Source organism: Poeciliopsis prolifica, unplaced genomic scaffold, assembly GCF_027474105.1.
Source record: "Poeciliopsis prolifica strain line A6 unplaced genomic scaffold, Auburn_PproV2 SCAFFOLD021, whole genome shotgun sequence".
Classification (NCBI taxonomy): domain Eukaryota; kingdom Metazoa; phylum Chordata; class Actinopteri; order Cyprinodontiformes; family Poeciliidae; genus Poeciliopsis; species Poeciliopsis prolifica.
The window spans coordinates 6,414,853-6,441,585 of NW_026562396.1; the positions used below are offsets into that span (position 1 = coordinate 6,414,853).

The following is a 26,733-nucleotide window of genomic DNA, read 5'->3' on the forward strand; positions in this document are numbered from 1 at the left end:
TAGAACCAGAACAAGAACCAGAACAAGAACCAGAACCAGAACAAAAACCAGAACAAGAACCAGAACCAGAACAAAAATCAGAACAAAAAACAGAACCAGAACAAAAACCAGAACAAGAACCAGAACAGGAACAAGAACCAGAACAAAAACCAGAACAAGAACCAGAACCAGAACAAAAACCAGAACCAGAACAAAAACCACAACAAGAACCAGAACATAAACCAGAACCAGAACAAAAACCAGAACAAGAACCAGAACTAGAACCAGAACCAGAACCAGAACAAAAACCAGAACCAGAACAAAAACCACAACAAGAACCAGAACATAAACCAGAACCAGAACAAAAACCAGAACAAGAACCAGAACTAGAACCAGAACAAGAACCAGAACCAGGACCAGAACCAGAACCACAGCCAGGTTGTTCTAAGGACTCTGACACCATTGACGAAATCATGACTCAAGAAGAAAGTGATCTTCAGAATTTAGACGGTAAAAAGAAACCGAAAAAAACTATCTGGAAAAGAATAAAAACATTTCTAGGTTTTAAATCAAAGAAAAACAAACAGTGAGAAGGATAAGAGATTAATTTAGTATTTATCAAAAACTTTATAGTTTTAAAGTTTTAAAATTTTATGGTTTTAAAACTTTATAGTTTTAAAGTTTTAAAACTTTAAAGTTTTAAAACAAAGTTTTAAAACTTTAAAGTTATAAAGCAAAGTTTTAAAACTTTAAATTTTAAAACAAAGTTTTAAAGACAGAACTTTGTCTTTAAAAAGACAGTTTTTCCCCCGATTGACAAAATAGATCCTCCCAACCCAACAGAAAAATGGTGGGCAGCACGGTGGCGCAGCGGTTAGCGCTGCGTCTTCACAGAGACCATCTGTGTGGAGTTTGCATGGTCTCCCCGTGTTTGCGTGGGTTTTCCCCGGGCGCTCCGGTTCCCCCCACATCCCCTAAAACATGCAGGTCAGGTCAGTTGGTCGCTGCAAATCGTCCCCAAAACAGTTTATAAACTCCAACACATGTTCAGTTTTATTGTTAAACTTGTAAAATTAATTGGCATTTTCCCTCCACTGGTTTAGTGATAGAGGCTCATTACTGCAACACTCAGCTAAATATTTATAGCAACGTGTTGATTAAAATTTCCTCTTTTCATAGTAATGATTTCTGTTTATTTTCACTGTACTTGTGCTTTCATGGTTTGACCTTTGGTTGACCTTTTCACATTAAATTGCCCTGAATTGTAGCTCGTTATGCTGCGTTTAAACCTGTGTTTTAGAGAAGATTAGCAAAAGGATCATGCAGTGGCGTCTTTAGGACGACTGTGTCTCTGTGGGTAAATGGACCATAAGGTTGTCGGTTTGATTTCAGCTTCCTCAGCCACATGTTGAGGTGCCATTGGGCAGGGCATTTAGGGGCAAGTTGCCCAGCGACCTGCATGTGGTTGTAAATGTGTGTGTGGTGAATGTGACTGCAGTGTGAAGCGCTTTGAGTATCAGCATGACTAGCAAGTTCAGTCCATTTACCTTTGATAATAAATCCTGGTTTTCTTTTCATACCAAACATAAAAAACGTGATTTAACATGTTTGGACTTTTTCAGGTTCCAGTTAAATTAAGATTAGAGTTAAATATGTACATTGAATTAGATGATAATTGTAATCATAATTTAATAATCCGGACCGTGAAGAAGCTCAGAGTTGTTTTATCTTTGATAAAACAGGTTTTATCAAAGATAAAAGTTACCATGTGCCTAAATCAGTTTTTTATAGTCAGACTGCAAATTATGTTTTGTTTAGGACGTTACTTATCGGTTTTGTTTTTGTCAACCTGGGTTTAATTCCCAGTCCTGGGGAATCTGCTGCATGTCATTCCCTCCTTTCTCCTCCCAGTTTCCTGTTCAACCACTGCAAAAATAACAGCTACTAGAGCCTAAAACACTTTATTAGAGCCTGAAAAACTTTTTAAAAACTAAAGAAATGGACCAAAAGTGAGAATATGATTACCTCCACATTGTGCTCGTTTCCTCATGTTAACAACTTTCTTCCATTGAAGGTCAAAAGAAACCAAAAAAAACAATTTGGAAAAGACTAAAAAATTTATCTTATTTAAGAAGACAAAGAAACACAAAGAGTGAGAAGGATAAGGAACATTAATTAGGATTATTATTAGAATAAAAGAAAGAGAAGAACTGAGGACCAAATGCAGGTTGTAACCTCTGTGTTTGGGGCAAGTGTTAAAACTTTAAAACATTAAACTTTTAAAAAGTTAAAACCTTAAAGTTAAAAAACAAAAAAGAACAAAACAACAAAAAAAACGTTAACATTGTAAAGTTTTGAACATGATGGGAGTCACTGACCAAAAATATCAGTGTGACCGCAATGCATCATGGGGGATTAGCTCAAATGGCGGGGCTCAAATCTTTGAGCCCCGCCCCTCACGCAAAAATGACGCAAAAGGGGTCGAGTTTTCACAGACTCGTGAATGGTGTGTGCTTGGTTCGCATTTTAGCGTGTAATTGTAGTTCATAGATTTGAAATTGTTTATCTCAAGGTATCGAAGGCGGGTCGCGAACCAGCGACCCACAGGGTCGCGCCAGTCCTCTGTCACTTTGTGAAACCGCTCGCAGAAGCGCATAATCTACGTCGGAATTTTGAGTCGTGGATTTTTTTTTATTGTTTCTTTTCACCTTTACATACTTTTTATTTATTCTTTTGTATTGTTTATAATATGTATCAGGTTGAATTAAGTTCAGAGTGTAAAATACATATTTAAGAAAAATCAGTCACAATATGTACCTACATCGTAATATGATCTTATGAGAACTTAAGCTTTCTGACACCTCAGTGTAACTGCACTGTGTTAGGCTGCTCTTTGACCTTTCAAAGACTAGCCTGAAATCCCACAGGAGTCAAAGTTCAAGTGATGAGCAGCACCTTACCTGAGCCCCTGCTGTTCAGTAAACGTTGCATACTCCAGATCAAAACAACTAAAAGCAGCACAACAAAGTGATTCTGTGAACAGGTTTTATTCAGAGAAGAACACACTTCCACTTATAATGAATAGTATCTTGTACTATAAATTGGAGAAAAAAAATCACAATAAAAATACACAAGTATAAATAAAAAGTACAAAAGATTTATGTACATTTTTACAGAATGAACATCCACCTATGGGGGTAGGGGTTGTGGAGGTTGTGATGGTTGTGGCGGTTGTGATGGTTGTGATGGTTGTGGAGGTTGTGGAGGTTGTGATGGTTGTGGAGGTTGTGATGGTTGTGATGGTTGTGATGGTTGTGATGGTTGTGGAGGTTGTGATGGTTGTGATGGTTGTGGAGGTTGTGATGGTTGTGATGGTTGTGATGGTTGTGATGGTTGTGATGGTTGTGGTGGTTGTGATGGTTGTGATGGTTGTGATGGTTGTGATGGTTGTGATGGTTGTGGAGGTTGTGATGGTTGTGGCGGTTGTGATGGTTGTGATGGTTGTGGAGGTTGTGATGGTTGTGATGGTTGTGGAGGTTGTGGTGGTTGTGGAGGTTGTGATGGTTGTGGAGGTTGTGATGGTTGTGGCGGTTGTGATGGTTGTGATGGTTGTGGAGGTTGTGATGGTTGTGGAGGTTGTGATGGTTGTGATGGTTGTGGAGGTTGTGATGGTTGTGATGGTTGTGATGGTTGTGGAGGTTGTGGAGGCCTTTGCTGGCGCTGCTCTGCCAGCCAGGCCTCCAAAGACTGCCCACCAGCGCTGCCCAGGCAGAATGTGGCGCTGCCAAAACGGCTGTGGCCAAAATCTTTTGTCTTTGGATGGCCACATGCCCCACACATGTTGAATGCCACCTTCCTGGTGTACCTCCTTTTCTGCACACCGGCGGCCTCTTCCTCTGCCCTGCGTCGCCGATTCCTCTTTGTGGAGCGGGGCACAGGGGGAGCTGGCAGAGGAGCCACTGGCATTCCCACCAGAAGGACAGGTGGAGTGAGGACAGGAGTTGCTGGGGGATGACCTGCACCTGTCAGTGCTGACCCCGGCTGACCCCCTAGCGTGATCTGGAGTCCTGGCACTGGAGCTGCCGGTAAGATGGGCCGCAGCGCCGTGGCACTGGCTGGCTGTCTGCCTGGCCGCAGCTTGGGAGCCTGACCCGCCCTGTTTGGGGGCAAGACAAACTCATATTTGGCCCCTGAAGTTGTTGGAGTCTGGCTCAGTGGTTCCCGTGGAGCAGGAAGCTGAGAGCCGGCCACAGCGATGCGGTCGTCACTAGCAAGGCCCTGGGTCAAAATACTCAGCTCCTGGTTGTTTTCCATCCGATTAAACCTGCAGTTACAAAAACGTCATAGCATCATAAGAAACAGACCTTTCTTTCAAATGTCTGTTTACAAAAAAAGAAAAAAAAACCCACAAAGAAACATACTTACCACTGTGTCAAGGTCCTTTGATTTAACTTAAACAGCTGAAGAGATGTGGCCTCCATGAGGGGCTGGCTGTGGAGGACCAGGTCCCGGATGTGGTGATAGTCCGTCAGGACTTTGGTCCATCGAGGAAGCCTCACACCAGCCTTCTTGGTTGGGGATTTATGCATCGAGCACAGCTTGATGCACATGGCCTCCACCACGCGACTGGTGCTGGGCCACTGGGCAGGCCCCCCAGGATGTCCAATCAGACATCTCTTCACACTCTCCACTCCAGGTGTGACGCCGGTATTCTTGGGAGCCTTGAAGCGTCCATGGACCAGTTTGGGCTGGTGTCTTGGCTGGTAATGGAGCCTCCTCTTGTCTCCATCTGGAAGATCGACCCACAGGCGGATGACCTCTGTGACCTGCTGCTCTTCCAGGTAGAGCGCCTGACGGAGGGACACCAGGTACTCAGCCAAGTCCTGCACCTTGTCCCAGCCAAGGATGCCATCAGGGCCAAGAACTGGAGCCTGCATAGAAGAATTAAAATACAAAATGTCAGGTAAAATGTCAACATTAAACCACGTACAATATTAGTAACAATCTGCAGGTAGACAGAGTAGCAGCTGATGAGTAATCTACTCACGGGGAGCTGGAGTGGACCGCTGGACCCAGAGGGCCCTGCAGGAGCGGGCGCTGCATCCGTCTGGGCGGTGGGCCGTGGCGGAGACGCTCCTTGGATGGATGATGTGTTCGGCCCTGAGGAAGAGGAGGGCGAGGCCAGGGAGATGCTGCTGTCCTCAGGGTTGAGGGCCTCATAGAGGACGGGAAGCGTCAGGTCCTCCGGTTCCTCCTCTACGAAGCCGTCGTCAGCCGCCTCCCCATCCTCCATACTCTCCACCAACCGATCCTCTTCTTCCTGGTCGACCACGACAGTCAGGGAGCGACCGGACTGGCTGTACAGATACTCCATCCCAAGGAGTTCTCCTGCAAGAGAACATAGTCCGGAATTGGAACAAAATAAGTATTCATCCATGCAAGTCAGCAGTGGCAGAAAAGTAAAGTAGAAGCATAAAGTTAATGAAAAGCTTAGAGGGAACATAGCTGTCAACTATTATTCTGAAAGTCGCCATGTTAAAGGACTTCTGCCCACACAGAAGTTACCATGACGCCAAATTAAATCTGGCTCACATGCAACATTTCAATAAATCCAGCCCTTTTGTTTAGCAATGTTTAATCTTTGAAAGAGCAGTCTAAATTAGAGCCTGTTTACATCCAGCAGGAAACAGCTAATGATTACTTTGACGTGACCTGAACAAAACTATGAAACTAACGGCCCCAGTAATGAGCGCATTGTTCTGCTCTGTTGAGGTCGGTGCTAACAGAGCTACGTTCCAAACTAAAGTCGGAAAAATGTCAATCCTGCTCTCGTGGGTGACCAGGCTCTGCCATGTTGTTGCACATTAAGAAGTAGATTCCAGATTTGCATAATAAAATCTTGAGGGGAAAAAAAGAATCTCATATCTGACACTTAATCTCTTTTTAATTTTGGAGGTACTTCGAATCCCAGTCCTTAGACTCTACGTCTCAAAAATAAATTGCTATCTGCTCAATTTCTAAACCCAATATCCAGTCCTTGTGTTATGGCCTCTCTTTGAACTCTAAAATGATTCAGTCCATCCACTCCTGGCAACTGGTCGTCAGAGCATTATAGGAGTGCTGTGGTTCTGAAACATTGGCAGTGGGATAATCCAAGTTTAATGAATGGGTAGAAATGATTATGAATAAATAATATAGTTCAGCCGAAAAATTTAATTTACTTTCCAACACCAGAATGTTTTTAGCCTGTGAAATATTGATGTCAAGGAGCTGCAGAGAGGCAATTCAGGTTGAGTATAGTTTAATACTTCTTACATGCCTACCTTACAGCATGACAATATAGCTAAAGATACGTTAATGAGCTTTCAGGCCTATGTGTACATTTAATTATGAGCGCTTTGTCATGAGAACAATCACTTTGAAATTTAAAATGCAGTGCAATTATTTAACCTTGTCACAATTTGATGAAAAGTAATGTTTGACTATGCCACATTCAGCTATGCCACGTGCATCACATATTTCTGCTCATTTTAAAGTTTGCCTGGTGGGGTGAAACTGTTGGCAACCTAGTAAACAATTATTTTTGATGCTTAAAGACCTTCAGGACAGTTTCTTTCAGACGGTAAGTTTCGCTAAACGCCTGCAATACATAATCCATGAGTCACACACTAAATGTCTTCATGCAGGACTGAGCTATGTGAGATACGCATGTTGCAAAGTTGGACATGAAAAATGCACATTATGATCAAACAAATGTGGACATCTGCAACTGCTTGATTGTTGACTTTTGGTTAAAATCTCAATAAAACAGGAACAAAACAGCAACATGCACACTTATTGCATGTCAGGTTGGCCACTTCAGTTGTTTTTGAAGAGCAATTGCAAATCACTGACTCCTTGATCAGGTTGCTTTGATTGTTTCAGAAACTAACGATTTACTGGGATTTGCTGGTGATGGCAAAAAAATTAAGGAAGAGCTCAGTGAAACTGCTGTGTGGATAAAAATGCTTTGAGGATGTTGGCAAAAATAATACCAGGCTTATTTCTTGAACATCACACTGACTTCTCTGCACCCCGTCTGCCTCCACAGTCAAATGAACTCCGTTTAATAGAAGGATGTAAATCATGGATGTGCAACAACTGCATGATGCAGTAACCGCACACATGGACTGCAATATTTGAGAAAAGGTTTTCGGAACCTTGTTGAATGTTTTCCCATGTCTGAAATAACGGTGAAGCAAAAGTGTACCTCACAAAGTGGCTGGTGAGCATTAAGTCCAGCTAAGCATAACTTGAATTAAAGAAACGATGATGAAGTTGGGTAAAGAAAGAATTAATCCATCTGTTGTCTACGGCATAGAGCGGAGTGGGGCGATGTGCTTTGTCTTCCATTTTTCTAAGTCACCAAAGTGGATATTTTCTGCAGGTAAAGCAGAAAATGCTCGACCAACGTAACACATAAACATGCACAGAAAAATCTGTATGTTTGCACTTGATCAAAAACGTTTCAAATGGATCGAAGGGCAGACTTGTGGATTGTCTCGGACTACAGTTGCATCTGTAGGATCAGCCTGTAATACTCTCAGTGTCCAGCAGATGTCTCCTTGCTCCACTGATGCAGGACTGTGATGCGCTGCAACCCTGATACCTTCAGCACAACATTCCGTCCGCTTCAAAAGAAAAAGTGTTGGGTTGTGTTAAACGTATTTGTTCATTAATATTGTTCTTACTATTGTGCAATTGCTTTTTTTTTTTTTAAGAAGTACAGAAAGAGAATTAATTATACGAGGACTGGACCACAGGACTTGTAATGCAATAGGTGCTTTGATCGGTGAATCCATCGATGATGAAATAACTTCCCAAACGTCCTCAGGAGATTGATGAGAGGCGAGGCGAACTCTAGAAGGAGAATCGAGCTCATCCAAAAAACTGCCCGGCCGCGTTTAGTTCATGAGGAGGGGTTTGGCCCCCCTCTCCCCCTTCACGCGCCACCTTCAGCATCATCATCATTCCCGCATCTTCCCGCAGCTCCAGCGATCATCTGCGGGGGGGAAGCTGATCCGTTCAACATGGATCTGCTGAATTTTGTGCTTTTCGTGGGGATCTCCGTCTGCACCGTGAAAGGTAGGCACTCTCGTTAATCAGTTAACAACTTCCGGAGGCAGAGATGAAGATGGAGAACAAATGTATTTAAAAGCAGATGATCGGGGTTTTTTTTCCCCCTCCAGGATTTCTGCTTTTCTTGGGAGTAAAATGTTGCTGGTTGATTTCCTGATTGAACATAACCAGTGTGTCTTATTTTTATCTTAAGAATTAAATCTGAATTTCAAAACATTTAAATACATAAGGAAATTAGTTATCTCATCCTTTTCTTTTTTTTGGACCTGCTGGATTTAAGTCAAATAAAGAATGGAAGAACGGGGGAAATGTGCATTTGCAAGAAAAAAAAACTAAATGTTTCAACTAAGAATGTTTACAAATTCAACATCATATTTTCATCCCCAAAAAATCATCATAGTCCTGCTTTCCTGTGGTTGAGGTGTTGTATTTTTTTCATTTTTCTTAATTGACCTCATTGCAGAACATCTACAGTATTAATGGCGCTACAAGTTAATTTGCCACCAGCCTGGCTTTATTTTTGTGAATTGATGAGACTGTGATGCAGCCAGGAAAGATGCCACTTTTTTTTTTTTTTTTTGTGCCAACCCCATTAGGCCTTCCCCTTTCTAATGACCTTCTGAAGGCACTCCTGCTTGTTGTGGGTGTAAGTTTCAGTCTGTCAGCACTGAACTTGTTGCAACTTCTGCTGATGCGCTCTCTGTGTGACTGATTTAAAGAGGGGCCTGCCTGCAGAGGACTACACCAATGAGTCACTAAGTCTGAAGATGTCAGCTGTTCCGGGTGACTTAAATGCAGATGCAAGCAGAGATGGCTGAAAAGCTCCAGCTTAGAAAAAACAAACAACAACAACAAACAAACCTTCATTATGGGATTGAAAGTTTTAGAATAAAAACCTCCATCGTCTCGTTTGTTGCAACGTCTGTCTAGCACAGTCTAGAAGGACATATTGAAATTGCCCAAGCTCTTAAACTGACTTGTTTTGAATTTTGAATAGTAATTCACTAAAAGGCAATCAATCACCCATTGTTGCTCTTCAATTTTACACTTTACCGGCTCTTGTTCAAGCAGACTTGAATGGTAGGCAGATGGAAAGAAACGAGTGCATGCACATTGCTGCACACATAAATGCCCGAGCACGTCTTGGTTAAGTAAAGTCCTTGCCTTTCGTTCTGCTGTGCTGGGTGAATTTGATTATAAGCTTTTGTCCTTCTAAAAGTTCGGGCTGATTTCCAGCAACGTATCAACAGATCTTGTAATAGTAAATTAGGAACGTCCGCTGTGTTGTGAATGTTTCCACATTGTACTACCACAACAACCCGCGCTGACGACCCCTTGTTGATTCTCAGGCTGAAACTTGACTATGGTGGGATCAGAGAGGAGGAACCATCAACAGGGCCTTTGTCCCCCGCAAGCTTTCAGCGAATCTTTTATAAAGAAAGAAGTGGATAAAAGGGGAGACAGGAGAGACGCCTACTGAGAGCGCACTCTCAGCCAAATCATCAGGATAATGCACTTCTCATAGGTGGTTTGGGATAATTGGGCTGTGCCCATTAGTGAAGTGAAAGGACGGTGCCAGAAACACTCCATAACTCAGGACAGGAAACGAGAGTGTGTTAAAATGAGAGACAGGTCTTATTTGGGTTTTCACTGCAAGATGAATCTCATCCAGGTTTCGGAGGTGGATTGGTTTGCCTCGGTCGGGTGTGTTTCAGCACCTTGGATGTGACGACAGTGACATTGACGGACCTTTGCATTTTGAATTTGCCACACGCTGAAACTTTACAGCCCAAATTATAGAGTTGAGCTGTATATCGGTAACCTCTGAGTCAAATACAATCCTGAAATTCTCTTCTCTTTTCTACTTTAACCAAACTTGCAGATCCAACAAGATTTAGCCATAGGTTTGATCAAAAATAATGACCAGAAATTGAGTTTGGTGCTTTTTTTGGTGCTTTTTTTCTTTTTCTTAATGTGTGTTTTTATTGAGATTTTACTTAACAGAACAGCACAAAGTGGGTAACTGAAACTGAAGAATAATCAACAATTTCCACTTTTTTTTTCTTTTATAAATCTAAATCTGAAGAGAGCAGCATACCTGACTAAACCTTATATTCAAAGCACTATATACTGGAATCAAAGCTCTACCCTTTTGGGGTCTGTGTCTTCATACTTTGTCTATCTAGAGACAGAAATTTCTGCATTTTTTTTTTTTAATTCAAGGTCAACCACAAGGGATGTAGGACTTATAAACATCAGTTTTACAGTTTTGTGTTAAGTGGTCTTTGACTAGACCATTTAAAACCATGGATGTTTTGATCTAAACCACGAGACTGACTGTAGTTCTTACTTTCGAAATCTTACATATTCTGTGGTCTCAACAGGTTTTCATCCAGTGTTTTCCTAAATTTAGCTTCATCTTCTTTCCTGTCTCTGCTGAAATTATTTTTCACAACTTTGCCTCTGCCATGTCTGGATTCTTCTTTGGTCTCCATGATGTTGTCTGTAGGCTAATGCTCCTCAAAAAACCTCAGAGCACTTCCCAGATCAGCTGTGAACCACTGAATTTCTATTCAGTTATCAGAGTAGAGGGGACTTCTGCTCTTTATGAAGTTTGAGGTTTAATCCTTTGAGAAGGTTTTCTGCAGCTAAAGAATTTCCTCTTATCTCTGATAGACAGCTTTTGCTCTAGATCTAAAGAAATTGATTGAACATGGGTGAACAGCTCAGTCTGAATCACATAACTTAGTTTGTGCTGTTGACCTTCTGCAACAGTGTGACTCGTTTGTGTCTTTATGCTTGTCTTTAAGCATATTTGGATTCTTTGGTGTAAACAAGGATCATGTTTGCATAGATGTTTTAGACAAGTATGTACATCTATGCCTAAGGTGAGCCTTTGTTGTAACCTGTTTACTCTGGCTTTTCTCAAGTTCTATGCAATGTTCAACACTGCATTCAATCATTCTCCCCTTACTAGAAATAATCTACTTTCCCATTAAGGTAATCATTGAAATGTCAATTTGTGTGACTGCAAAGTGAATCAAAACATCTGAGGCTGTACATAATCATGCCAAAAGCAATGTTATAAATCAGAAAGGGAAGAAATGCTGCAGAAAGCTGTTATGAAAGCAACACTAACATTACAGCTGATTAAATTAAATGTTTACTCTTTTGATGTGCAGTGGTTGCTTACTCTTTTCATCCTTGCTGAATTTAATACGAAAATGAGTAACAGAAGATGTGTCACTCATTTTGAGGAGAGTTTAAAATCTGCAGGTCATTGCGTTGCTTTTAAACATTTATATATTGTCGTAAGACAAAAGAATTCTGATAAGTCCAGTTTTTGGGAGTGCAATTCTTATTCCTCATTGTCACAGAAAGAGGCCCGACAGACCAAACGGGTCTTGATGGCTTTCAGTTTTCTTCCAGTGCAGGAATCATAGGCCACATCTTCAGGTCCAGCATAGCAGTGGTCAGCAGGAGCACTGCTATGCTGCTCCACTAAAGCTGCTAGCATGGTGTTCTTCTTCAAATCAGAACACCATGCTTGGTATGAATGTCTCCCTGCACTGAGGGCAGCTGTGGATTCTTTTCTGATCCTCTTCATCCCAATGATCTTTAATACAGTTCTTACAGTAGCTGTGTCCACAGGGAGTCGTCACAGGATCCCTCAGTAGATCCAAACAGATTGAACAGGAGAAAGTCTCTCGATCAAACTGACTCTGCTCCATTTGTGCTAACAGTCACAGTGACTGTCTGTATGGAAAATACCTTAAGTATATTGTGGACTTCTCTGGATTGTGATTGGCTGGTCCGCCTGTCAATCATGGTCGACAACAACCTATCGGAGCCTTAATGTGTTGGAACTTTCTAGAGTGTGCAGAACATTTTTGGTTGAACCTGAGCAGCATAACAAAGTTATCAGAATATGTGTTATAAAAGAAAAAACTGCCTGTGACCTTATGCAACATCTGTGATTAATAGAGTATTGATTAACTATTTGCTCTTTTCTTCTGTAGTTTCTCAACAAGGTCCATCACAGCGCAAATTGTACAGTAGTCTGATGACCGGGTACAACCCGCTGGAGAGACCGGTTTTCAACGACTCTCAGAGCCTCACGGTTTACTTTGGCCTCAGCCTCATGCAGATCATGGATGTGGTGCGTAAATGATATGTTGCAACAAGAATATTCCTAAAATAGTGTTCTATGCAGGCAGCTTGCATATGACAGAGATTTCCTTTAGAAGCATTTTAATACTAAAATTACGGATATGCGGAGCTAGCCTGGATGCTTACTTATTGTTTATTGTTTCTGAAATGATAAAAAAAAACATTAAAGCAAACAGCAACATGTGCAATTAACTATCTTTTAATTTATCAACAGGATGAGAAGAACCAGGTTCTAACAACCAACATTTGGCTTCAGCTGGTAAGAAGTTAGTTTTTATGCATAAAAGTCACAATGAAGACAAGGTGTATGTTTATGATTCAACAACATGCATACAGATTCTGTCACATTACAACCACAGACTTCAGTTTGTGTTTTCTTCTTTTTGTTTATAAAATTTATGGTATGCCTACGCTATGTTGCCCCTGAGGCAATACTTTAATGAAAGTCTTTGTCCACTCTTTTTTGCAAACTAGCTCAAGGTCAGTCATTTGGCGTGGAGAAGATATGTACATATGGCCTGCGTAAGCGTACCACTGTGTACCTTAATCATAATTTTCATAATTTTCCTTAATATCAATTAAGAATAATTATGAACTTTTCCTTCATAATTGTCATAATTTTCCTTAATGTCAATTATTATGTGAATAGTTATGCGATCCAAACCCACCCATGTCTTGCACAGGATGAGAGGGAAAGCTGCAGATTACTCAGTTGTTAAATTATTTGCTGGTAATTTTATATGAACAATTCCGCTTTTTCATTTAAGGCTTTATAGCTCTTTATGGCACAAAATTACTCAACAGATTGACGTTTTATTCATTGTGTATTTTAATCAGTAAGCCTTAGAGGCGCGGTTTGTTCACCCGCAAGAACATAAATATGAATACTGCTTAAATGCATTATTCACTTTTAAATTTTAGCAGCCTTTTTTTTTTCCTTTTCTGTCCATCTTCCACAGGAGCAATAAAAGCCTTTCTCCCTTGTGTGGTGAAATGAAGTGTATGAACACTGAAGCTTTATTGCGGCTTGTCCGTTTTGTGACACCATACTTCCCTTCTGCTGCATCGTCAGCAAGCTCTCCCGATGCTGTTTGGCCTGGTTTAAATCACTCTCTGGAATCACAGCAGCAGTCTGACACACACACACACACACACACACACACACACACACACACACACACCACACACACACACACACACACACACACACACACACACACCCCCACACCCACACACACACACCCCCACACACACACACACACACACACACACACACACACACACACACACACACACACGTAGAAGCTCCAGCTCAGACAGCAACCTTTGGATCAACTATTTGTTGGCTCTGATTTAGTATTCTTGAAGAAAGATAGAGAAAAAATCTTGAATCTCCCAAAGATGCATTCAATATCACAAGATAACTTCGAAAGCTCAAACTCGATCAAAGAGTTTCCATAAATAGATAAAACATGCTTAGCCTTTATCTATTACCATAATATGCTTATTAATACACAATGTGATTAACAGTTGGCTTTTTTTAAAGCTCAGACCTAAATATTAATATCTCTGAGCTAATGCGATGCTGCATTTTGTTTAATCGGATAGCACATTCGCAAGCATTTAGAAAATATTGCATTTTAGCAATTAAGTTTCTCTGTGGAAAAAGCTGTTTTCAGGTTTCAGCTTTCAAACTAGACCAGTGAGCCACTCGGTTTAAAGGCTTTACTCAGCCTTTAAACACTGACCTTTATGTTCCTTCATGCTGATGACAGCCATTGTTTGAACACCATGGTGTGAATGAATTAAAGTTGGACTACAGGGCAGATTTCAAAAAGGCCCTTTATTAAAAGGTATTTATTCAGGAAATATCAATAACGAGTGGGCCATGCATCCTGCTGCGCTCTGATCCTGTTACAGACTTTTAGGTTTTGCCTAAACTTATCGATTTGAACGTATAAGCCAAAAGTGGCATAGAGCAATGTTCTGTTAGATCACATTTCTCAAATAGTTGGGATCATTGTATTTATCATGAGGCACCTTTTGGAACGAATCAGAACTTCAGTTGTTATTTATGGGTGAAATGATTTAGCTGCTTTGAGAAGATCGCACCGATCCTGGTGAATAAAGTAATCATATTCATCCCCTCACTTTTCCTCCTTCTGGTGTTATTATGCGCCGTTATTATGTCAAAATCTCAACTGCTTTCCATATGGCGCACATAATGACAAACATAATTTCTCAGAGACACTCTGCTGAAGATTAAACCCGGCTCCTGGTTGTATAAATTCACCCCAAGCGCCGCTTTCTGTGGGGTTACAATGTCACCGCGTTATGAAGAGTTCTCTTAAATCCCAGGCTTATCAAAGTGGAGCCGCGCACATAGAGAATGGTGAGGGAACATGTGTCTGATGAATATGTTATGCTTTTACATTTCACAGTACTGGAATGACTATTACCTCCAGTGGAACCCATTGGACTACCCAGGCGTGACCAACGTGAGATTTCCCGACCATCTCATTTGGAAACCAGACATTCTGCTTTACAACAGGTAGACTTTAAAACACCACACTGCCTGTCTGGTAGCTCCGTAAATGAGCGATTCCCTGACTGAGCCAGCTAAAAAGAGGCACAATGGCAACACAGTCAGCATCAGCCAGTAAGCGTACCAAAGTAAACCTTGGACATGAAACTTTGGCTTAATCTTCATTCACAAATTCATTAGTGAAGCTTCTGAAAGAGCTGAGTCTTGTGTCTTTTCTTTTTTCTTTTTGTCATGCAGACAATATTGATGCAACACAAATTGGACATAAATTGAAGTTTGTTGATTAGCGCTGCATCATTTATTATCCTGGGACTGATTCACTGATGAGGTTGACCAAAAGAATGTCAGGATCTGTCATTGTGCCACTGTGTAACATTTTGAGATTGAAGCAATTTTCACATTTAATAAATTAAATTAAAATGTGAAATAACAAGCTAGAAGCTGCCTTTCTGGCAGCTAACACTATGAACACAGATCTCCTGTATGGGTGAATTAATTTGGAGCATGCAAGTTTTGGCCGTCTTGTTTTCCGATCATCTTTCTAGATCTTTTGGGACTATACTCTTATGCTCAATCCTTTTTAGCTCACTTAAACAGATGATTATTGATTTTTACATGTCTTTGTTCATTAACTTCCAAAAGATTCATTTACAGGCTGTTTTCAGCCACCAGATTTTTATTGAAATGTGCTGCTCTTGCAAAGACTCTCACCTCCAAATTGACTCCCCATATAAAAGATCCACCACAATAGGCACAAGGTACTTTTCCCACATAGCCATCCTTTGTAGTTTTGCTGAAAGCTCCCTTTTGGACTCAACAGTGCCAGTTAAAGACCCCACTGCACCAAACTCCATGCATTTATTTCTTTCGATGACTGGGCAGAAAAGGCCTTATTGCTGGCATGCTTTTCGAAACAACCAGTTGACGATTAGATGGCATCTAGAGGTTGCTATGCAGACTTACAGATCCCAATGCCTCTTCATGCTGCCATTCAGAGCTTTTCAGATACTTTTTCTTCCCTTATATGTCCTCATCTAGCCTTGATCCACTTATTCCAGTAAAAAGAAAAAAAAAGCTTTTGTAGGTTTAGGTTACAAGCTATTTTCCTTTAACCCTTTTCCCTTCTTATGAAGGGAACTTCATAAGAAGTTGAATGACATGCTGTTCTGTCGTTCCCATTTCCAAGAAGAGAAATTGGTATTTGTGTCACCTCACATTTACACAGCACTGGAACAGGAAGTCACGGACTGCTAATTAAAATCTTTAAACCACTCTTTTCAGTGTCACTCACCAGAATGGTAAAATTCAGATTGATAAAAATGCTTTAGTGACATTTATGTGAAACGAATACTTATTAGTTCTGCTGGAGTTTGTGCTGAAAACAATTATTTTTCTCATGTGTTTTTCCTCAGTGTGAGGTTGTGCCACTGCAGTGTTAATTGTGAAAGGTCTCAAATATACTGTTTTTGATTAGGTTATAGTTTACAAATTTGTTGTGTTTCTTTGAATTTTTCAAATTCTTGACAGACTGATCTATTTTTACTCGACAGGTCTGCTTACATTTGTAATCAGTCTACCTTACTGATGTATCGTTCTTTTTATCCTCTGATCGTTCCAGCCCTCAGAAGCTCCATGTTGACAGTTTTGCACATATAAAAAAAAAACATTTTCTACTGCAAAGCTTCATAAACACATTGAGACAAAAACTAAGAATACAAAATTGATTCATTTTCCGGAGTCATAACTCGCTTATTACGGAAGCGGTTTTTAAGACAAGAACATTACAATTCAAGATTAGCTTTTTATATATTCAGGACCATCTAGATCCGTGATCTGGAGCAGTAAATCATTTTGACAAATGAATAAAATTCTATTAGAGGAGATAGGAGAAAGGGCTTTTATTATACGTCCCTAATGGAAAGAGCACCAGAGTTCACCATTAATCAATGTTTAAAGGTTCTGAACAACCACATTACAAGCACTCAACTAAGGGGAAAAAGTGCCTGGCCTTATTTTTTATTGTGCTCAAAAGTCAGACTTTTGGGGGTCAAGCCGCTTTCTGTTTTAACTTTGGCTTAATATTCTGTCATTGTCGGGGGAGTTCATTGGGAAGCGGTATGTAGATGCTTTCAGGGAGGATGAGGATAACCGCTACAGAGCTATAATTAGCATTGCACCCCGAACCCACGGCGATGTATAGACACTAACATCTGTTCCCAACAACTGAGGGTGTTTGAAGCCATGCTGTGGTTCCAGGTGAAACTCTGGAAACTTCTGACTTTGTCTCTGTGTTTCTTTTGTATCCTGTATGCAGTGCAGATGAAAGGTTTGACGCAACATTTCATACCAACATTTTGGTCAACTCCTCAGGCGCTTGTTCGTATCTTCCTCCAGGTGAGAATTTTAACCTCAGCTCGTTGTCAGACCTTAACCACCAGCGGAAATTTGACATTATTACTCTGGTGTTTCATGTGTCATTACGAAAATATTCATCTGAAATGAGTTTGCTATGCTTACCCATAACTAAACATTATATTCTGCTTCTAAGAGTTGATTGTGAAATAAGGTGCTATAGAGCTCTCTGGTTTCGGATAAGCCGGCTAGATCAGAGTGTTATTACTCTAGCTGATTGATGTGGAGTTAAAAGTAAAATATGATGCAATCTGTCTGACATCTTTTCTCTACAAGCCTTTCATTTTAAGCAAACAATCACCCACATCTGATCTTGAATTACTCCATGCAATAAACCCGCTGATCTCCTGCAAGAAATGCCAACTGTAAAAAATATTGTGCATGCCTTATGACAGAATAAATATATACAATAACTGGGAGATGATGACTTGGAGGAGGAAGAATAAAATATTGCTCTAGTTTGAAAGAAAAAAGTAAAAAAAAAAAAGAAGTTTGGATTCAGTTACAGAAAACTGCTGAACAAACTGGGTCAAAGCGAACTTCTGCTGCATCAGAATCGTTGGATGCATTTTAAAGCGTTCTATGAAATATGTAGTATGATCCACACAATTTTGATCATTAAGTTTTGTTTTCTGCTTCACTTAACTGGAGTTGCTTCAAGAGAGAGGGAAAAACAAATTGTCCCTATACATGGCATCAAATTTTCCCGATCAACAACTTGTAAACTGGTTAAAGATGCAAGTTTCTCTAAAACCATAAATAACACATTTATATAATAACCAAACACTGATTTATATAAGGGAGCTTACTGAAACTTTAGGCCTCACTGACACAGCCAGTAATTACTGCTCCCCTTTGGCAGGCTCCTCTTCCCACTTTATCCCTTACAATGCAAAAAGCCTTGGCCTGCTCTGCTGCGGCATCTTAATCAATACCAACGTAAATAGCTCCATCACTGAACCTAGTCTGAATTGATTGGATCTGGCAAAAGCAAATTACCTCTCAACTTTACTCTGAATTTACCCTCTTTTGAAACTGGCACAAAGTAGTGATCCGTTGTACACGGCCACGTGGCTGTAATAAATGAGTCAAATGTATGCAAATGTGACTCGCGGCCTGCAGATGAATCGCTGAAGTTTCCCGACATTTATCTTTTACTATTGAGGGTTTTATGGCAGTGAATAAGAGCCGTTATGTTTGTTTGCCACCCATCACTTTTCATCTCCTTTTCATCTCCTTTCCATCTCCTTCGTTTTCATTGCAGTGGGAGAGAGAAGAGATCTTGTTTACTGCCAGCATCTCATCTTTCTTAAATATGGATGGGAATTGCTGTGGCTGTCTCGAAGAATTAGTCTTCTCTTTTATCCTGTTGTCAATTTGAATTGTTTGGCTCTTCACTGGATGGATGAAACTGTGGCTCAATGTTGTCCCGGAATAAAGACTCTCTGCTGCCTCTCCTGTTGGTTTGGCATTGTTGTATCATTGTCATGTGTTGTTTTTTTTGTTTTTTTTTTGAGTTGCCTTATTGAGTTTTGTCAGGCCAGGGAGCGGGAAGAAATACTGACTGTCAAACGGTTACACACTCATGTCAAATGCAAAAAAAAAGTTCAGAAGAAGAAACTTTAAAAAAAAATAAGAGAGGAAAATTATCTGTATATTTCTGAAGTAGCACCACAAAATCAGTGATTTTGACTGCCAAGAAAAAAAGAAAAATCACAAAGTCCTGTATTTTCTTGCTCATGCAAGAATCCTTGATTTTTTTTTATCTTAGGCCTAACTGATTCCGGGTCCTTGATGTAAAAGGAAGAATAAACATTGAAATAAAAACAAACGTTCCCACTTAAACACCCAGGTTGTTGCAGATGTTGTTCTGTTTGAAATGTATTTCCCCTCAAACAGATTTTCTCGTTTGCTAGTTGAATTGTAAAAGTTACACATCGTGATAAAGGAGGAAAAGGTGTTGAGGGACGACACGCTCTGACGCGGCAGAGCGGACGCTTTCTGTCCAGAGGCTGTTTGTCTTCGACGCCATCTGGGGTTTGAAGCCTTGGGATCCTCACTGCACTTCTTCTCTCCTTTTCTCTCTGTCGGTTTCCTGACTCACAACTGTTAATAACTTAGCGCCAGAGAAGATCAAGTTAAAGTGTTTTATGTACACCAAGGGGTGTTCTGTGTCCGTCGCCACAAACAGGAATCTTCAAGAGCACCTGCTACATCGATGTCCGCTGGTTCCCCTTTGACGTGCAGAGGTGCGATCTGAAGTTTGGTTCCTGGACGTATGGAGGTTGGTCCCTGGATCTGAAGATGGTGGAGGCAGACATCACTGGCTACATCGCCAACGGAGAGTGGGATCTTGTTGGTAAAAGGGTGGCCTTTTTGTCATTACTCAGGGTTTTGCTTTGACAGATTATCATTTTTGCTTGTTTCCTTCTTGCTTCACAGAGGTGCCAGGTCGTAGGAATGAGCGTTTTTACGAATGCTGCGATGAGCCCTACCCTGACATCACCTTCACGGTGGTGATGAGAAGACGGACGCTCTACTACGGCCTCAACCTGCTCATCCCGTGCGTCCTGATCTCCACCCTCGCCCTGCTCGTCTTCCTCCTGCCGGCCGACTCTGGGGAAAAGATCTCACTGGGTCTGGGGAACCGCCGCACACACTCGCACGGACATACGAGCAAAATAGTGCCGATTTGCACATTTTGAAACCTTTGCAGGTTGTCGTCTTTCAGAGGAACATTAAAATGTTGAACGCGTACTGTAAGAAAGTGCAGAGCTGAGTTTTTAGAATAATTATCGAATGCCTTTCAAGTTTGCGTTTAGCTGGCTTTCATTAATTATGCAGTTGTCTGAAAACCCTAAGCCTGTCTAAATCTTGCAATCTCCTGCAACTTTATAACCCACTAAACTAAATATTGAAGATGTTTTCAGAAGAAGAAAGTACTTCGAAAACCTTATTCGTTGCACAACTCAAGGTAACGCCACTTGTCTGCTTAATATGACAGTGTGAAACTGCAGAAAATACAAAAGCTTCAATTTTGTTTCGTATTCATCTTCGTGTCTTCGTCAACAGATGAGTGACAGGACACTGAAATGAAGTGACTGAGAAAGCAAAACAAATGCTCCTCCTCTGTTCTGTTCTGGTTTTACGGGTCAGTGCCGTTTCAGTGCAGGACTGTGATAAAACGTGGGTTCAATCCGCGTCTTATTTGGCTTTGCTGCGTCCTGAGTCACATTTCATCAACATCAATCAGAGAATGATGTAGTTGACGGGTCATCAGAAGAGAGCCGTTCATGCAAGTTTTGCTTCTGCCAGTTCTTTAAGTCAAGTTGAAGTTGCGGTTCTTGGGGTTAACTTTGTGTTCAGAGTTAACGGGTGTACAGGATTCCTATCTGGCGGTTTTGTAACCAGATGTATCGATGTCCTGATGCAATATCGGATGCTTCAGAGAGATATTTTTGGCATAAATATACACCGCTGTCAACAGAGGGCGTGCTATACTCTGCCTTTTTAAGCAACATTTCTCGATTGGTAAGTTGTTTTCTAATAAAGTACGACAATAAGGCACTTTTTGAAAGTTCTGACAGTTTCTCTCTTTTTTTCTTTTTTCCTTTTTAATGTGCACTGACATGTAGTTCAGAAACATCCATCTTATAAATATAATTATGTTTGGACTGTCTAAGCCTGTCAGGCCTGCAAGGTTGCTGTCTTTTTAATCACTATTATTTTATGTCTTATTATCCATTTTACTCCTACCAGACCTCAGTGTTGCTCCTTTCCCTTGTTTTGAGTTTGAGTCCCTCTCCTGCCAGGCTGATTATAACTGTGGCATGTGCATGCTACTAACCTCTTGGTTAAAAATACTCAAATAATTAAGTCATTTATGACCAGAGCACTTCAGACTTCACAGCCGGTCCTTTTTCTTTTTCTTTTCTCCATCGAAAACATCTTAATATCCCTTTCCGCTTGTCTTCTGGGTGATCACCCATTCAGGCTGAACCACTGCTTTGTTATTCACTCACTTCCTTTGTAGCCTTGTGAGCTGAGCAGATAATCAACGCTGGCTGCCTGACTTAGTTGTCTGATCGGGAAAACAGAGTAATCTCATCTCGGTTGTCACAGTTGAACTCGGAGGATTATGAATAAATGATTAAGAGTGAACGAAAGCAGGTTTCGTGGTTGAATGGTGATTTTGTTGTACTGTCAGCGGGAGAGAAGGGCGTTGATTTATGCGGCTTCCTCAAACACGCTGCAGCTGGTTTCCATCATTAACTGCGCCGCGGAGCCAGATGTGTGAACCTGTGTGTGTTTTTCTCCCTCATATACATTCCCTCAGATGTGTTGATTGCTGGAGGAAATATGAAATGAGATTCACCCGTTTGAAGTTAATGATAGACTATCATGCGGATCACATTGGAAAGCTTCACATCTCAAAGATGGATCTCTGATGCTAAAGCTGCCTGCACGTCTCCTTGTCAACTCATCAAACTGCCGACTCAATGGCATTTTAATTAGGACATTTTGAACACTTCTGAGTAATGGCTGCAGTAGCTCAGCCATTGGAACGACCCCATATAGCCACTGATGGTTTTTGCATGAATCGTCCCCGGGACGAGACGCTCCATTTGCTCCTTAACTCCGCCAGTCTATTCGGCAAAAAACTCCCAGTCGCTGTTCACTTATCAGAAACGTGAAAAATTTTGAATCAGAAACCAGTCCCATCATCGTTATCCATTAGCAGTGGTTTACATCGTGAGAGCATAAAAGTTAAAAAAAAAACATCATACAGTCAACAGCTCTGAAAGCTAATAACAGATATTACAGTATTACAGTGCCATCGTCAAGATCATCAATGCACAAATATGTTGGTGAATTTTACATTTATTACAGAAAAAAAGCAAATCTAAACAGGTGGATTTTTAGTCTTGATTTAAAGGAATTTGGCGTTTTTTGTAAGTTTGTTCCAGATTTGAGGAATGGTTTGCATGATATATTTTTTATTTCCTGCGCACAAGGTCAGAATACAGGCTCAAATGATTTGTTCTTGTGTATTTGACACCTTTGACATTCTTCTTGAAGTTATTGTTCCAGATAGTTAGACTTGGTTCGCACCAACCCAGGTTTCTCAGAATATCCTTGGATTTGCCCAGAGGGTTTTATCTTTCCAAAAGCTCAATCTGAGCCTGGTTAATTCATTCAAAAGTTGCCTTTGCTCAGGCTTGAACAATTATTGCCATTTTGAAACTCAGAATTTGTGAGGTTTTTAAACAATCTGATCCAAACTGTCAACCTCAAGTGAATTTGTTTGGATTTTAGGAACAGCACTAAGAGAAGCATCAAGGCTCAAATCTGTCAGACTGCTGGACTATTCAATCCTTCTGCTCTTAGTTTCTCACCACAGTTGGTTAAAAGGCTGCTGATGAAAAGAGAAGTCCTCTCTATTCCGAGCTCAGTGTTTAAAACTCCAGCTTTAAACCCTGAAACCTCCATGTGAAATTTGCTGCTTTTCACATGGAGATGTGTTTGCCCCAATTAATAGAATGTCACAAGGAGTCAAGATGAGGCTTTCAACTCCAAGGTCTTAATTCTTCTTAAAACTAATTCAAAAGGTTGTGACACCTTCATCATTGCAAGCGGCGTTTGAATGCTTTTTGTCATATTTGCACTGAGATTCGCTTTTCTTTCCCAGGCATTACAGTTCTGCTCTCCCTGACGGTCTTTATGCTGCTAGTTGCAGAGATTATGCCTGCCACGTCAGACTCCGTGCCTTTAATAGGTAAGTCCGGCTGAAGTTGAAAGCAGCTGCCATGGTTGTCAACCACAATCAAAGAAAAGGCCCGGGTGAAAACCCCTGTCATCTTTTTTTTTTCAAGAGTTTTGTTAAATGTGCTTCTCTGAGATCACAGTGTGCCCAATTTGAGCAGCCATCCAGGATTTGAGCATTCCTTTAATTCAGAGATGAGTCGTAGGTGATGTCTCTGCAATACACAGAGAAAGATTTTCTCTTTCCCTTTTTGTGAGACTCAGGAAACTCCAGACCTGCAAAGGGAGTTTTGAACTTTTCGACAGTTTGTCACATTTCCACCACAAAACTTTGTTTTTAATTGAAAATGTAAGCGGTACACCCGAAGAAGCTCTCAACTTTGACGTGAAAGTGAAACAAAAACATTTATTTGACATTTTTAATGCACGGCGATCTGAAAAATGTTGTGTGGTTCTTAATTGTTCATATTTAATTTCCCCAGAAAGCAGTCTCATTTTATGCTTTAGCACAACTTTCTGGGTCTTCACTTATTCTTTCCTTAGCTGAATACTTTGCAACAACCATGGTCATCGTTGGTCTGTCTGTAATTGCAACTGTTTTGGTCCTGCAATATCATCACCATGATCCTGATGGAGGAAAGATGCCTAAATGGGTGAGTCTTGCGATTTTTATCGTTGCTTACAATCTGTGTGGTATTTATTTTATAATGATTACATTTACATTTTCAATAAACTCTTTTAACTCCAGCTTTGGACAAAAATGCATATATCATTGCACACAATCCAGGCACTATCTGAGGATGACTCAGGCTGAGATTGTCATCACTATCATCAATGAAAACACAAATTATGTAGACTCAGCAGAGCTATTGCATACAACACGTAAGGAAATCATGTTTGTCTCCATTATTCTGTGACCTGGTAGACCCGTGTGATCCTGTTGAACTGGTGCGCCTGGTTCCTGCGCATGAAGCGCCCCGGCGAAGACAGAGTGCGCTCAGCCTGCCATAACAAGACCCGACGGAGCAGCCTGACCAGCATGGACCTCAACGCCAGCAGCTCCGTCTCCCAGTCCACCAACGGCCACATGCTATACGTCGGCGTCCGGGGCCTGGAGAGCATCCACTGCTCCACGGCCGCCACCTCTCCCGACTCCGGGGTCCTCTGTGGGCGGCTGATCGGACGAGCCGGCGAGGACGAGCTGCTCCTACCATCGAGTCAGAGCCCCAACATGGGATACATGGAGCTGGAGCTGGCCAAGATCCTGGACGAGGTGCGGTACATCGCCAAAAGGTTTCGCGACCAAGACGAGGACGAGACCGTGTGCAACGAGTGGAAGTTTGCCGCGTCTGTCATCGACAGGCTTTGCCTCATGGCTTTCTCTCTCTTCACCATCCTCTGCACCATTGGGATCCTCATGTCGGCACCCAATTTTGTAGAAGCCATTTCCAAAGACTTTTTTACATGAGGAGATTGAAGTTCAATTTTAAGGTAAAAAAAAAACTTAAAAAATTATGAATAAAAATCTGGTACGCTCCTAATGAAATGAGATATAAATTCACAAGGCAGCAATTTGGATACAACAATTTCTTCTGTTTAAATAAGTCCATCATGATAAAATGTTCACGGTTTCACAAAATTAAGTCGAATTAAAAAGCAGTCTGAGGGTGAAAATAAGGAAACAAATCCATCGCGTTATAATGTGACACCAACCCACACTTTTAAAAAAATAAATGCTTTTTCTTTGTACTGTCTGACTATTAATCCAATTGCTCTCGTCAGTGTAGTTTGTGGATAATGTAATTTTGGTTGGCTTTGTGACTTTTTCATTGTAATGTACAGTTTTGCTCAAATATAGTCCAACATTGCAGACCAGAAATATTGATATCTTCAGGGCATTTTACCAGAAGGTGTAGAAGAGTAATAGAAAACCTGCAGCTCTCGTCACCTGCAAGCTGTTGATTATCTGTAAGCTGTCAGTGATTGGATGAGGAGGTGGGGGGTGGAGGGTGCAGTGACGCCATTCGGGTTTGAATCGTTTGGATTACTACATACATTATATTATGTAAAAGCCCTTCACTGTCACCCAAAAACACTTAAGTGTAAGGTCCATGGGGACATTGGTGTCCTTGTCACAGTGAAGTGGTCAGCATCTTCAGCCCAGGATTTCCCCCAAGGTTTGTCAGAGCTTCTCACAAGCAGCTAGGCGTCTCATTGGTGTTTTCTGACTATCACAGCTGTCATAGTTAACTGTAGACCTTATTTAGCCAACATGAAGAGGAGCATTTTGCTGAATCATAGCGACCTTGTCTGCTCTGCTCCGTTGGCACAATAGTTTTCCGTTCCCTTCAGTCTTTTAATTTTATTGTTTTCAGTGCTTCATTGTGTTATATCCCCTCTCCAATCAACTTCTCGAAAGATTAATGGACTAAAACCACCATGAACGACTTTTGGTGACTTCATCCTTAGTTAGCCAGAAATGCACATTGACTGACTTAATGAAAAATGCCGGCAACCTTTTTTTAGAACCGATAAAGCCAATATAGTTCCATCTGAGTCTGGAAAGCTTGTCAGATCAATTGTGAGAAATTGTGGGATGGGTATCAAGCTACGGGGATGTTTCTCACTGTGGTGTCTTGCCTATTTATCACACTTCACAGCATATTATGGATCAGCCTGAATGCATAAATGTGCCAGAAGAGGCTTTGTTGTCTTCTGCCAAAGAGGAAGTGACCTTGAGATTGGTGTTTCAACAACATAGTGACCCTAAACACACCAGTGAAACCAGTCGCTTCATGGTCCCAAACCATCAACATAATGTTATGTAACAACCAACTCAATGCCACCATGTCAGGTGACATCATACATGCTGTTTCAGTGGTAAAACTACGATATGTAAGATTGTGGAATAGAGTCTATCATCCCAGGTTGAAATAGCTGCTCACTGGTTCCAGACGTTGGTTCTTCATTAAAAACTGATGTGATGCAGTTTTCAAAACCAGCAGACATCCAGCTCAATATTAGCTCATTAATTCACAGGAAAGCTTAATTTTCAACCATTTTCAGTACATTACATTATGAAAATGAGCAATACTCCAGTTATTAAATAGCAATGCAGGCTCTGCTATTTTGTTGAACGTTATAATGTTCCTTACTTTTACTTTCTATGGACTGAGAATAAATTTAATGCTTTTCTTAATAAGTTGATTTAAAATCAGAATGTTAACAGTGTTTGCAATTCTTTTGTGTGTGTGAAAATAATAGCTATTATAAGAATGGTGAAATTTACTCACTTTTAAATCACACAAAAGTGAGTACATTTTTAACACAACTGTACATTGGATACATGATACCTAAAAAAGCTACAGTGTCTTGCATCATGTAAATATTCAAAACTGAAGAAAAAAATTGCAATGTTGTTTGCCTTTCTATATACTATATAAGCTCCTTGCTATAGTCTATTTTTAATTGTTGGTTCACCAGAATTTTATTCTAGGACTTTGTTGACGACAGTACGATGGACGTTGTTCTTATCATTACATTTCAGTGTTTGCTCTTGTTCACTGAACAATTTAATAATAAATGTGATTTTTTTTCTCTTGAAACTGGAGTCCTTCATTGGTGCTGTTTTTAAAAATGACATGAATTTACACTCCATATTCCACACATAAATTAAACCATGAATTTGAGCTTTCGCATACTGAAAAAGGAAAACGAAGACAGAGTGCTTTGTTTTTTTCTGTTTG

The 26,733-nt window shown here is 40.8% G+C and overlaps 1 protein-coding gene across 2 annotated transcripts; it reads left to right on the plus strand.

The window, feature by feature from the left end:
- On the plus strand, positions 1–26,592 carry chrna7a (cholinergic receptor, nicotinic, alpha 7a (neuronal)). 2 transcript variants are annotated; one of them, XM_055044896.1, is made up of 10 exons: positions 1–489; positions 12,117–12,256; positions 12,482–12,526; positions 14,709–14,818; positions 17,127–17,206; positions 19,416–19,583; positions 19,667–19,861; positions 22,914–23,000; positions 23,531–23,640; positions 23,913–26,592. In XM_055044896.1, exons 1-10 carry the CDS (start codon positions 453–455, stop codon positions 24,453–24,455), a joined length of 1,515 nt encoding a protein of 504 aa, XP_054900871.1. In that variant the 5' UTR covers positions 1–452; the 3' UTR covers positions 24,456–26,592. The 2 variants fall into 2 exon arrangements, with proteins under 2 accessions (XP_054900871.1, XP_054900869.1); XM_055044894.1 differs by lacking the exon at positions 1–489 and adding an exon at positions 7,783–8,103.
- Positions 26,593–26,733: the final 141 nt, after the last annotated feature.

Bases quoted from the DNA above. Each gene is read 5' to 3' on its own strand.
- chrna7a (XM_055044894.1), top strand. From the start codon at position 7,860: ATGAGAGGCGAGGCGAACTCTAGAAGGAGAATCGAGCTCATCCAAAAA. The intron at 8,104-12,116 runs GTAGGCACTCTC...TTTCTTCTGTAG, and splicing joins CTCCGTCTGCACCGTGAAAG to TTTCTCAACAAGGTCCATCA. The intron at 17,207-19,415 runs GTGAGAATTTTA...CGCCACAAACAG, and splicing joins TTGTTCGTATCTTCCTCCAG to GAATCTTCAAGAGCACCTGC.